The sequence below is a fragment of the Elephantulus edwardii genome, unplaced genomic scaffold (assembly GCF_000299155.1).
Source record: "Elephantulus edwardii isolate Elephantulus edwardi_28Jun2011 unplaced genomic scaffold, EleEdw1.0 scaffold00221, whole genome shotgun sequence".
NCBI lineage: Eukaryota > Metazoa > Chordata > Mammalia > Macroscelidea > Macroscelididae > Elephantulus > Elephantulus edwardii.
Window position 1 is genome coordinate 137,295 of NW_006399971.1, and position 14,490 is coordinate 151,784.

At 36.2% G+C, this 14,490-nt stretch overlaps 1 protein-coding gene across 1 annotated transcript; it reads left to right on the forward strand.

The window, feature by feature from the left end:
- Positions 1-11,129: 11,129 nt before the first annotated feature.
- On the forward strand, positions 11,130-12,068 carry LOC102851773 (olfactory receptor 2T27-like). Its single transcript, XM_006898142.1, has one exon. The coding sequence runs from the start codon at positions 11,130-11,132 to the stop codon at positions 12,066-12,068; it is 939 nt and encodes a 312-aa protein (XP_006898204.1).
- Positions 12,069-14,490: the final 2,422 nt, after the last annotated feature.

Sequence of the window (14,490 nt, forward strand, 5' to 3'; positions counted from 1 at the left end):
TAAATTGTCCACCAATCTTGACCCCACATTTCTCCTCATAGAGCCCAGCCTCCCGGATAATCTGTTCTGCATATAGGTTGAAAAGGTATAGAGATAGGATGCATCCCTGGTGTACGCCCTTCCCAATTTTGAACCACGCAGTGTTCCCTTGCTCTGTTCTGACGACTGCCTCCTGGTCCACGTATAAGTTTTGCATTAGAACGATCAAGTGTTCTGGGATTTCCATTCTTCTCAGAGTCAGCCATAGTTTGTTATGATCTACACCGTCAAATGCCTTTGCATAGTCAAGGAAACACAGATAGACATTCCTCTGGTATTCCCTGCTTTCAGCCAAGAGCCATCTAACATCAGCTACAATATCTCTAGTACCACGACACTTTCTAAACCCAGCCTGGACTTCTGGTAGCTCTCTGTTGATGTGCTGTTCCAGTCATTTTTGGATAATCTTTAGTAAAATCTTGCTTGCATATGAAATCAGTGAGATTGTTCTGTAGTTTCCACATTCTGTTGGGTCACCTTTCTTTGGGATAGGAACAAATATAGATCTCTTCCAGCAAGTATGCAAGGATGATTAAACATAAGAAAAACAATCAATGTAATTCATCACATTAACAAAGCAAAGAACAAGAACCACATGATCCTATCAATTGATGCAGAAAAGGAAGGCCTTTGAAAAAATCCAACACCCTTTCTTGATTAACCTATAAAGGAGAGAAGATAAGACTAACTGCCTATTTTTTAGCAGAAAACATGTGAACAAGAAGACAGTGGAATGATATAAACACTCAAAGAATACAACTGTCAACCAAGAATATTGTTCCTACCAAAATTGTCCATCAAATATGATGATATTCCCAGAAGAAAAGAACTTAAAGAGTTTGTAAAAACAAGACAATCATTGCAGAAAAGACTGAGAGATGTCTTTCTTACAGAAGTGCCACAGAAGGCAGTATGGACCAAGATAACTAGCAACAACACCAAAAAGAATGCAACACAATGATAGCAATAAAACCCTACTTCCCAAATCACACCGAATGTGAATGGTTTAAATACACCGCTGAAGAGAAAAAGGTGTTTCAGAGACAGTGAAGTTGGCTCAGGATAGGATAAGTTTTAGAGCCATTGTTCATAGGGTCATTATGAATCATAGTCAAATAGACAGCATATAACAACAAATTATGTACACTATTGAGACAAATGGAAATCGCAGAACATTCAGTTTTGTTCTTCTGTGGTTGTTATGTGCCATTGAGTTGCTTGCAACTCCTAGCGACCTTATGCACAGCAGCCCTAAACCTTGCTCTATCCTGTGCCAAAATTATTATCTCTGACACATTGACCCCCATTGGCCCAGCGATTGAATCAATACATCTCATCGAGGGTCTTCTTCTCTTGTGCTGTTCCTTTACCCTCCCAAGCATGATGTCCCTCTCCAAGGACCAGTCCCTCCCCAAGGACCAGTCCCTCCTTGTAACATGTCCAAAATATATCAGACAAACTTTAGAATCCTTGTCTCCAAGGAGCAACCTGCTTTCACCTTCTCCAGGATGAACTTGTTTGCTTTCCTAATAGTTCATGGTATATTCAACACTCTTCTCATTGTCCAGCTCTCTAATGCATAGCACGCAGTTGATTAAGGATGATAGAAAGAGAATGAATGCCTTTGAGCTGTGGTGCTGGAGAAGAGTGTTTCTTTGAGCCAGCTTGTATTCTTGCAATTTTTATTAACTCTAATCTTGATTATCCTATGTCTCTGATTTAATGAGAATTGTGCGAAATTGGCTTCTTTTCTTCTGTACTTCAAAATAACCATGCTATTTTTAAGTCCTGCATGTGCATTCTCTCTCTTCTTATCACTGCCTTCACTCTGTTTATTTTCCCAACTGGTGCTTAATCCAATTCTTTATCTTTACATTTTATGCATGGAATTTCAGGACTATTACCTACATCTGTTTCACTTGGTTTTTAGGACTTATGCTTTATAGGAAGTGAGCAGAGTGAATTGTCTGGATGTCATCTTTTCTTATCTTGTCTCCAGACTTTCTCTAAAAGGAATTTACTTGTGCTTTCATTTGCCTAAGGTTGACAGTGCTTATTGTTTTGAAGGGAATTTACAATGATGTTGTTTTCAAACTATATTATTAATATAGTAATTATTTGGTTTGTCTTTTTATTTGTCCACAAATTCAAATATGAATAGTCAGGCTGATTTTAAAGAAAAGAAACATTACTCCTTCTGATGCTGAATGTTGAATTGAAAGTACACAAGAGGAACCCACGCTTCAAAGTCAGGAAACAATGAGTCAAGATAGTACAAGACTGAGTATTTGTGACAACCCTGTGTCAAGTAAGTGCATTTTCCCAAAGTTAGTGTTAACTTTGCCTCTCTGAGTCACATTCCAGTAATTTAAAAAAATTATTTCAAAGCTCTTCCATAATGCTTTTATTGTGAATATAATAGACTAATATTGTTGTTGTTAATATGTACCTTTGAGTCAGAACCAACAGAGCAATCTTATCTCATTTTTGCCTCTGAAAATGCACTGGAGGCTCAGATTGCCCATCTTTCTTTTGTGGAGCATCTGGTGGACTCAAAGTTTGCCTTGAGGTTAGCAGCACAACTCTTTACCACTAAGCCAGCAGAGGTACCTGATAGACCCAAGTTATTATTGTATGCCATTGACTCTGAACTAACTTATAGCTTACTCTCCAGTGGGGTTCAGGGGCAGTTCATTACATTAGATGAGACTATCCATTCTTCTACCACAGAGGAGCTGGTGGATTCATACTGCATGCTTTTGGGATTGCAGCATAGTTTCCTACCAGTAGGCCACTAAAACTTCCTAATAGACCCATGATGTTGTTGTTGTTGTTGTTGTTTTGTGCTGTTGAGACGTTTATGACTCATAACGATCAATGTACAACAGCTCTAAACTCTGTTCTATCTTGAACCAACCTCATTGTCTCTGACATATTACCCCAGTCACTGAGTTGATCCATCTCATTCACAATCTTCTTCTCTTTCACTGTCCTTCCACCCTTCCAAGCATGATGTCCCTCTAAAAGGACTAGTCCCTTCTTGCAAAATGCCCGAAGTGTATCAGACAAAACTTGAAAATCCATGCCTCCAAGGACAGCCTAGATTCACCCTCTCTAGGATGAACCTATTTGTTCTCCTAGCAGTTCATGGTATATTCAATAACCTTTTCCAGCACTGCAATTCAAAGGCATCAATTCTTGTATCATCTTTAGTAATTTTCTAGCTCTCTGATGCATAGCTGTTGCTTGGATTGGACACATCCCAGTCTCCAGACTGACATTGTTGCTTTCAGTTCTCTGGAGAGGTCTCTGATAGCAGACTTTCCCAGTGCAATTCATCTTTTGATTTCTTAGTTGTTGGTACAAAGAGTGTTAATTGTGGAGCCAAGCAAGCTGAAGCTGTTAACAGTCTCAGTCTTTTCATTATCTATCATGATGCTGCCAACAGGCCCAATGGTGAAAATTTTTGTTTTCTTGACATTGATCTTCAATCCATAATGAAATCTGCAGTCGTTGACCTTCTGCAGCAAATGTCTCAGGTCCTCCTAAGTTGTAGGAAACAAAGTTGTGTCATCTGCTTAACACAGAGTATTGATGAATCTTCCTCCCACCTGAATGTCACACTCCTCCTCATAGAGTCCAGCCTCCCAAATAATATGTTCCACACATAGATTGAAAAGATATAGATATAGAATACATCCCTGGCATACACCTTTCCTGATTTTGAACCATGCAGTGTTTACTTGCTCTGTTCTGAATACTGCTTCCTGGTTCAAGTATAGATTTCATATAAGCACAATCAATTGTTCTGAGATTCCCACTCTTCTCAGAGTTAGCCAGTTTGTTGTGATCTACACAGTTAAATGCCTTTGCACTGGCAATAAAACACAGATACACATTCCTCTGGTACTCTCTTTTCAGCTAAGATCCATATAACATTGACTATCACTTCCTAAATAACATCCCTCTGGAAACCCTATGAACTTTGATAAATGTCGATAGTTGTAAAGTAGTTTCAAGCCTTTTTTTTTCATAGGGTCATTATGAGTCATGCTTGACTTGAAGACAATCAACAACAACAACAACAACAACAAAAACAAAATGGCCTTAATGCCATGGCTTCTTCTAAATACAGCCTGCACATCTGGCAGTTCTCTGTTGATGTTTCAGTCATTCTTGGGTAACTTTCAACAGGATCTTGAATACATGTGATATTAATGATATTGCTTGATAATTTCCACACTCTGTTGGGTTACCTTCTTTTTGGATTGGGGACCAATGTGGATCTCTTCTAATCAGTTGGTCACATGGCTTTCCTCCATATTTCCAGACACAACTTGGTTAGTGCGTTTAGGGTGGTGGTATCTGTAGAAATATGTCAATTGGTATACTGTCAATTCCTGAGGGCTTGTTTTTTGCCCATTCCTTCAGAGCAAGTTGAACTTCCTCCTTTATCACCACTTGATCATAGGCTATTTAATAAAATTCTTCTGTGACAGCCCATTCTTTTAGAAATGGTGACTGTGTACTCCTTCCATCTTTTGATGTTTTCTGGACCATTCAACATTCTGCCCACAGCATTCTTAAGTATTGTTACTCAAAGCTTAAATTTGTTCTTCAGTTCCTTCAACTTAAGAAATGCTGAGTGAGTTAATCCGTTTTAATTTCCCAACTCCAGCACTTTGCTCATTTCCTTATAACATTTTGTTTTGTCTTCCAGGCTGCCCTTTGAAATCTCCTGTTCAGTTCCTTAAAATCTTGATTTCTTCCTTTTGCTTTGGCTTTTAGCACTCTTGTGCAATATTCAGAGTCTCTCTCTCTCTCTCTCTCTCTTTTACTTAATGTCTTTAAAAAATTCTCAAAAATATTGTCATCAAATTGAAACCAACTCATAGCTAATCCTTCAGTGGGTACTTTACCACTGTAAAATCATATAGGAGGAGATTACCCATCTTTCTCCCACTAAAATTGCTTGGTTCAAACTGCCAGAGAGGCAAAGCCTTTGGGTTAATAATGTAACTCTGTAGAGACTATATCTCAGCAGGTCTTTTTAGTGAAGTTGTTGTTGTTGTTGTTATGCGCCATTGAGTTGCTTGCATCAGAGTCTTTTCTGACATACACTTTTCCTTTTCTTCTTCTTCCATTTTTGTAATGACCTTTTGCATTCTTCAAGGATGATATTCTTGATATCCTCCCACAGCTTACCTGGTTTGTTCATTAGTATTCAAGGTTTCAACCTGTTTCTGAGTTGGGCTTTAATTTCAGGTCAAACTTTGGTTCTTATGGATTGAATTTGAATTTTTTAGATTCAGTTCTTCTAGACACCCATCATATCCTAATTCCATGTTTGCGCATTTTCCAATTGTCACAGTTTATAGAAATCATCTATTTCCTCCTCTTTGGCTCTGGGTGTTGGTGCATAAATTTAAATAATAGGGGTCTTCCTTGTAGGTGTAAGGGTATTATCCTGTCAAACATTGTATTTCAAGATGAATCTAGAAAGGGTCTTTTTGTTATGAATATGACCTCGTTTTTCCCTCATTTTTCAACTTCTAGCATAGCAGATCAACTGATTGTCTGATTAAAAATGCCCCACACCAATCCAATTCATCAGTCTTTATTATTTCAAAATTTATGCATTCTGTTTCTTCCTTAGCAATCTTCAATTTTTCTACATTTATACTTCTCACATTCTGCTTTCTAATCATTAGAGTCTGTTTGCAACTGTTCCCACTCCTTTGTGATTCCCAATATGAAGGGTCAACCTCCAGTGCCACATCTGCTAGCCTAACCTCAGTGTGCTCTTTTGTACATAGGGTTTTCGAAGGCCTTCTATTTCAGAAGTGGATGGCCAATCCTTCTCCCTAGTCTGTCTTAATTTGAGTGCTCAGCTTTAGAGCAATATTTGTCAGACAAGTATTTTACACAGAAGAGCTTATGAGAGTATGCAGATAACAGACCAGATAATGGTCCAGGGAGCCCACCCCCTCAGGGCATGTGTTACATTCCACCCTCACCCCACCCAGCTCAAGTCCCTCATCTTGTTCTTTTAGCACATCTCCTCCCCTCTGGCTTGATAGCTCAGGCCTTCTCCCCCATCTATCCTCCCATTTCCTTTTTACTCCTCTGTGATGTTGGTGCTCCTGGTGCAGGGATATTGAAGGGCGGTGTTTACGTGGTGAAGGCGATCTCTACGCACCTCCTCAGGAAGATTCCCGCGCCAGGAAGGGCCCCAACTTTTACATGCACTGACAGGCCAAACAATAACTTTGAGCCAAGTTTGCATTTCTTATTGACTTGATGAGGAATATACTAAGGAATTCATTGAAACTGATATTATTATTCTCATATTTGCAAACAATATAATAAAACACAGAGATTTAATTAACTTTAATAAACTTATCATCACCTAATTTAAATTATTCTGAAACCTAAGCTAATTTTATTCCTAATTTTTAGGCAAGATAATAAATAGAATGAAATGATAAGATAAGTGGTCATGGGAAGAAATCCTGTATAAGGCATTATCACACACCAAAAAAGAAGCATTGAAGAAAGATTTTTGATGAGTCACAGATAAGGTTGATGGAATGAGACCATCCAAATAGACCATTATTTTTTCCTTGAAGTTCTCATTATAGTACATTGCCCATTCTTGAGTGCATTTTTTCAGGTATCCGGTTATTTCTCACTATAGTCACTGTAGAAACAAAATATGGAATTTGAAAACCTCTGACTATTTTACATGGTAAGTAACATCAGCATATACATCTGCATACACAAATTTATCTCTAATTTCTAAAGTTCTGCATTTTGGTCTGAGACGTAAGTTAATTGAAGTCTGGGGACTGTAATCCCCTAGGTCATTCTCTAGTAAAGTCTCCAAACACCAATGAGGGACAATTAAGCAATCTTCCAAGTTAGGTTTTAGCTGATATTTAATCTCCATAGTTTTGTGGAATAAAGTCCCTGTAGTAATTTTCAAATTGCATAATTTTCCATCAACACTAAGTGTGTGGCATTAGTTTTTTGGCTTTTAGTGTGGAAGAACTATATAATTTTCTATTACACTAAGTTATACCTAATTGTTAAAGATCTAGAAGATATCAGAAACGCCAAGAAACAGAGATGGGGAGGTTAATATAATTTAAGGCAGAAGACAAACTCATAATAAAACCATTTTGGAACCTTGATGGATAATGGAAATTCTAAAGAGAATATGTATGTTTGATGTTAAATCTATTGTTAAGTTTTGATAGTTGTGGTTATTACAGGGAAGGGGGAAAGTTTATATTATTGTTTTATGACTAGTTAATAACTAAAATTCAGAACTAATAGAAAGCTATGAATTAATCATATTTTTATTGGAGTTCCTGAATGAATCAGATCAATTGAATAATAGAATCATCAATACTTTGGTCTGATCAGAACTAGTATAATATGGAGCAGATACAACTGAAAGTGTGAAGCAGAATGTTAGAGAATGAAAATTACCATATTCTGAAATCAGATGGTACATTTAAGAATGTGCTTAGTTCAATTACTAAGTAATGTAATTCCTTAAACTCAGCCTGTTCCTTTTAGGAAATCTGTTTGGTGACTAAATCAATGTTTTCACTTCATGATGCCTTGTGTGTGCCTACATGGACTCAGTATCATACCAGGCTATCAATATTGGCATGTGTTGTTGCTGGAACAGATTCGTAGCTGCCCCCTAAGTCAGTTTTCAATGGTAGTAAATCTCAGGAGAAGAGAGTGCCCATCTTTCACCTGTGGAGTAGCTGGTGAATTAGCATTGTGTGCTTTGGATTGCTGACATAACCTTGCTCTTGTTATGATTAAAAGGAATAAACTCATTGCCATCGAGTCAATTCTCGCTCATAGCAACCCTTCACTGATTTCTTAACACTTTAAGGGCTGAAGCTAGCCATCTTTCTCAAGCAGAGACTCTCGTAGACTTTAATCTTGTCACAAGATCTCCTTAAAGGTTAATAGCTCTCTTTTCCTCTGTACTGAAGAAATACTGAAAACATGTTCAGAGATGACTATTAATAAAAACCTATTTCAATGTGCTGAACTAATGTTAATATGCATTTTATTATGCTAAGAATAATATAATGATAAAAATAGTTACCGAAAGAGAAGTTTTAAATTCACAGAATGGTATCATAGCTGTGCTATGAGTCATTTTCCTTTTCTAAATAAATAACCTGCTGTTGAAGGAAATTCGTTATTAGTTAATAATAAGGTAAAACTGTTAAGTAAATAGATATTTAAATATATAAGCAAGTTGAAATTTTAAAAAGAAATACATGAATCAGTCAGTCAAACACATTTGAGTGAGTTTTTACCTGAGTTTTATGTTTATCTCTGGAATTATTACACATTAGCTTCTTCCCTGTGCTTCAAACATGTTTATGTACTTGATATATCAAAATTATTAACTCATTCTCTTTACAAATATTAATAATTATTATAACAGAAGATTGGGGTACAGACAGAGAGGTTATAGGATAAGGCAGTTGTAATGATAATAATATTAATCAGAGAAGTGGGAATATTTTGAGAAAATAGAATGTGCAATAGTTCATCACATCCATCTCAGAGTTTAAGTCTTTCATCATTCTTATTTTAGAAGTATTACATCTTTTTAACCAATAGGGTAATTCAACTGTGAACTATCATTATCGGTATATACATTATAATCGACACAGATTCTTAAACATAGTGGAAAAAAATTACAGGCCTAACAATGTGAGTAATACAAATGCACAAGGTTGTGCAAAAGGAGAAGACTGTAAACTTTCATTTATTTAGCTCAGAAAGGTTGAAAGCAAGACTGAGTAAGAATGCCAATTTGTTTCTTATTTACTTATGCAGTATGATTCTCACGATCTCTTGAACTATTTTTTAAGCAGTGATAACCCTTATTTATATTTATAAGAGTAGATGAGTCATAAGGTAAGCACAGTTCAATTTAAAATGTATTGACTTATCTAGATCTATTTTACAGAGTTATTAGGATTTTTTTTCCTTTGTGTTGATTAAACATTGTAAATTAATCTTAGCAACAGTATTTCTTTTGCTCCTGTATAATTGTTGACTTGAGCACTAGAGCTTTGAGAAGTCAAAACAAAGGGAAAAGATGTTGAAGTAAAAGAACTGATCAGAAGATTTCAAAGGGCAGCTAGTGAAGACAAGGTATTATAAGGGAATGTGCAGAAAGCTAGAATTGGGAAATAAAAAAAAAATGAAGAATTTGTTCAGTATTTCTCAAGCTGAGAGAACTGAAAAGCAAATGTAAGCCTTGAGTTGCAATATTGAAAGATGATATGGGTAATATATGGAATGATCTAGGAAGCATCAAAAGATTATAGAGGGATATATAGATTCACTCTACCAAAAAGAATTGATTGATGCTAAAAAATTTCAGAAGTGTGATATGAACAGGAGCCATGGTAATGAAAGAAGAAGTTGAAGCTACACTGAAGAGTATCAGAAAACAAACCCCAGGAATCGATGGGATACTGATTGACAGAAGCAGCCCTGCATGTGCTCTCCAGTTTATGACAGGAAATTTGAGGGACAGCTCTCTGGCCAATTAAGAACCATATTTATTCCCATTCCCAAGAAAGGTGATCCAACACAATGTGGAAACTATAAAACAACATCATCACTACCACATGCAATCAAAATATTGCTGAAGATAATTAAAAAAATATTAGAACAGTATATAGATAGGGAACTGCCATAAAGTCAAGCAGGATTTAGGAGAGAGCATGGCACAAGGAATATCATTATTTATATCAGATGGATCCTGGCTGAAAGTAAAGAATACCAGAAGAACATTTATTTATGCTTTATTGACTATAAAAAAGGTGTTTGACAGTGTGTATCACAACAAATTATGGCTACCAAAAAGAAGAATGGTAATCCCAGAACACTTAATCATTCTCATGTGAAATCTATACCTAGACCAACATGTATGAACAGAGCAAGGGAATACTACACAGTTTAAAACCAAGAAAAGAGAGTGTCAGGGTTGTATCCTTTCTCCAGATCTTAGCCTATAATATAGATGGCTGTCAGTTAGTTATATTGATAAAAAAAATTGCAAATATGATGCAATTAAGAAACTGCAGAAGGGTAGATGTAATTGTCTTCCTCCAAGTTTCAGGAACTCTTTTCTAGAAGTTAAATTTAAATAACTCTTGAAGAGTAACTTCTTCTTGTTGGGTGTCATTGAGTAACTAGGACTCAAAAAAAAAATGAACTTTAGAGGTATGATCCTGAGGACAAATTAAAATAGGTACAAATGCAAGTCATGTGGGGAAAGCATGTGGGTTTCCATTTCGTTGGAGTTTGACTTGCAAGTTTAAACCTAATACAGTATATATTTTTATAACATACATTGAGTTTCAGTTATGGAAGATCTGAAATTTTAGCCTAGGATGTATAAACATTGCTTGTTTAGTAATACAGATTATTGATGGTTTGTGATCTGGGAATTTATATTAATCTGACATTTTCTATATCTTGTGTTCCATGGTAAATAGCCAAAAAGAAGAAAGTAAATAAATAGGATATTAAATTCTGCTAAATAACTGATTATTTATTTTTAAAAAATGCATTTACACAATTAATTAGGTCTTTTTCTTTTCTTTTTGCCTAGATGAACCAAATTTAATACATAGGTTTACAGCTAACTGAAAATTTTAGGTGTATGTATCTGAAAAATGGTTTCACAGGTTTCAGAAGACTCTTTAATAAATATAAAGAATTAAGAAAGAGAAAACAAAGGGAGGAAGAAAGAAGGTGAAAAGAAAAGAGAAACTCAACAAACACTAAGAAGCAAATTATATCAATGATTCTTCCTGATATATATGTTTTATAAAATATGTGGCAACTTTCAGCAATATATAACAAAAGGTCTCTGGTTAAGCAAAGGACAACATTTTTCCAGACTAAAAAATAGTGAGAAAATAAGTAAACTCTTTTATCTACATATGCTTATAAGACATGTAATTAATGTTAACTGTTATAATTAATTTGATTTGTTGTCTAGCCCTTTAAATGTCTCTTATGGAGACATGGTGGCCTGGAATGAGTCCTCAATAACAGATTTCATCCTTGTAGGACTCTTCCCTGAGTTTCAGCATGCCATTATCCTCAACTCCATAATCATCTTCATCTACATCCTTACATTCCTGGGGAACATACTTCTGATTGTTTTGATTTCAGGGGACTCCCGGCTACATACCCCCATGTACATACTCCTCAGTCAACTCTCTCTCATTGATTTGACATTGACTTCCACCATTATTCCTAAAATGGCTTACAACTTCTTTATGGAGGACAGGACCATATCATGGATTGGCTGTGGAACCCAGAGCTTCTTTTACCTGTTGATGGGAATGTCAGAGTGCCTTATGTTGACCCTCATGGCTTATGATCGCTATGTGGCTGTTTGCTACCCATTGCGCTATCCCACCATCATGAGCCCCAGATTCTGTCTGCACATGGTTGCTGCCTGCTGGATTGGAGGTTCTCTATGTTCATTTATACATACAGTGTACCCTATGCATTTCCCCATTTGTGGGTCAAGAGAGATCCACCACTTTTTCTGTGAGGTTCCGATCCTAATTAAACTCTCCTGTGAAGACACGTCAGTGTATCAGTTAGTAGTGGTTGTGACAAGCATTGTGCTGCTTGTTGTACCTTTCAGTCTAATATTAGCTTCCTATACTCTCATTTTCCTCACTGTCCTCCGTATGAACTCTGTCAAGGGCAGGAAAAAAGTCTTGGCCACATGCTCTTCCCACTTAACTGTGGTGAGTCTCTTCTTCGGCCCAAATATATTCATCTACATGTCTTTCACTTCAACTCATAGTGCAGAGCAGGACCAAGCTCTTTCTGTTTTCAGCAACATTCTCACCCCAATGTTGAACCCTCTCATCTACAGCCTGAGGAACAAGGAGGTGATAGCAGCACTCAAGAAGCTGGTATGGAGATGTATGGTCTTTAATTAATGTGTAAAGTATCCTCTCCTCAAAATGACATGTTTCCAGTGTTGAGGAACAAGCATGTGATATGTGGTTTCAGGAAACCAAGGTAACTGACTGTAGAAATGGAGCCCTTCAAATATAAATTCTCAGTTTCTTAGAGATTTCTTTACTTGGCTCTTCAAGGGCATTATTAAGTTAGACAAAATATTAATACACTTATTTAGTCTATAATTTTATTTGAGATAGAAATTTTCCATCAATGAAACAAAATAAGAAGCCATGCTTGGAACTCAGGAGAAAACTCATCTTTCTTGTATCTGCTTGACAGTAAAACTAATAATATTTATTTGGATTTCAAAGACATATATTAAAATGTACTGGTATTATATGGACCCTAAAAGCAAATAAATAAGAAGAAGAAATGTCATATTTTGAAATATTTGAATTAAAGATGTATATTTAACTTGCAGAATTGTGATATAATTATTTGAATGTTTATTAGATGTTATAAACTTACATTTCTTACCACTTATACCATTGTGAATTATTCTCTTATAATTTTTATGATATCCATAGAAAAATATATCCAAATCATGTATTTCAGTTTAATAGCGAAGAATCTGACCTATTTTATGAGTACATTGAAGAACTACTTGGCTTACACATTGGCTGTAACCAGAAAGCCACACATTCCTACTTTTTTATCTTTCTTCATCTATGTCATTTTTCTCTGCCCCTGGATAAAATCTCTGGAAGTATTTGAAGCTTATATGCTTCTTAGTAAAAATTATATGCTCAATTTTAGTGATAATTATTTAAAAGAAGAAAAAATCTGACAATCAGTTAACTCCAATTCATAGAAAACCTATATTTTCAGAGTAGAACTAGTTCATCAAAAATTCATGTCTGATATAGACTGCCAGATCTTTTTATCAAGATGACTCTGAGTGGACTTGAACTGTCTATTTCCAGGTACATTACTAATGAGATGTATTTATTGGAATAGCTGAACTGAAGAACAAACCTCAGGTTGCAATACTTAAAAGATGCTGTGAACAGAATATTGAATGATTCAGAAAGTGTAGAAAGAAGAGGTAAGAAATACATAGTAAAAAAAAATACATAGTCACTATATCAAAAAGAATTGACTGACAGTACTATTTCAGGAATTAGCATATGATCAAGAGCCAATGATAGTAAAGGTGGAAGTTCAAGCTGCTCTGAAGGAATTTGAAAAAAAAAATAAGGTCCTAGGACTTGATGGAATACCAGTTGACATATTTCAAAAAACAGTTGCAGGCTTGAGTGTGTACACCAGGTGGTGCCAACCTGGAGGACAGCCAACTAACTAGAAGAGATCCATATTTCTTGTCATTCACAAGAAAGATGATCCAACAGAATGTAGACATTATCAAACAATATCACTAATATCCCTTGCATGACAGCCACCAAGGCAAGACTGCCACAGTGTCGTCAGCCAGCCAGCAAACTTCTAGAGTGGAGGGAGATTCCAAAGCCCCCTGGCCTCAGAATGGTTACCCAAGGTGGACAGTGTCTGCTGGAACTCCCCAATTAAAACAAGGTTGGAAGCAGGGAAGGCATCTACTTCCAAAATAGCTTGCCTCTGGAAACCCTGTGAACCTAGAGAAAGGATGAAAATTATACATGTGTTCAGGTCTTCCATTCATAGTGTCACTATGAGGCACTTATGACTCGATGGCACTTAACAAAAACAACATCACTGATATCACATGCAAGCAAAATCTTCTTGCCTCTGGAAACCCTGTGAACCTAGAGAAAGGATGAAAATTATACATGTGTTCAGGTCTTCCATTCATAGTGTCACTATGAGGCACTTATGACTCGATGGCACTTAACAAAAACAACATCACTAATATCACATGCAAGCAAAATCTTCTTGAAAATTATGCAGAAATGACTGGAGCAATACATCAACATAGAACTGTGAAAAAAGGTAAGCAGGATTTAGAAGAGACCAAGACACTAAGTGTATCATTGGCATAGTTGGATGGATTTTGGCTGAAAGCAGAGAGTACCAGAAGAATATCTATTTGTGTTTATCCACTAAGTTAAAGGCATTTGTTTCTGTGATTCCAACAAATTGTGGTTAATGTTGAAAAGAATGGGAGTCCTAGAACATTGGATTGTACTTATGTAAAACCTCTACCTAGACCAAGAAGCTGTTGTGTGAACAGAACAAGGGAATATTACATAGCTCAAAATCAAGAAAGGTACATCAGAGATATAGCCTTTCTCCATACCTTTCATTCTATATGAAGAACATATAATTTGGAAGGCTGGATTTTATTTAAAAAAATGTGGCTTCAGGATTAGATTAAGACTCATCAACAACCTGTGTTGTGCAGATGACAAAACCTATCTTGCCAAATTGGGGAGGACTTGAAGCATTTACTGCAGAAGGTCC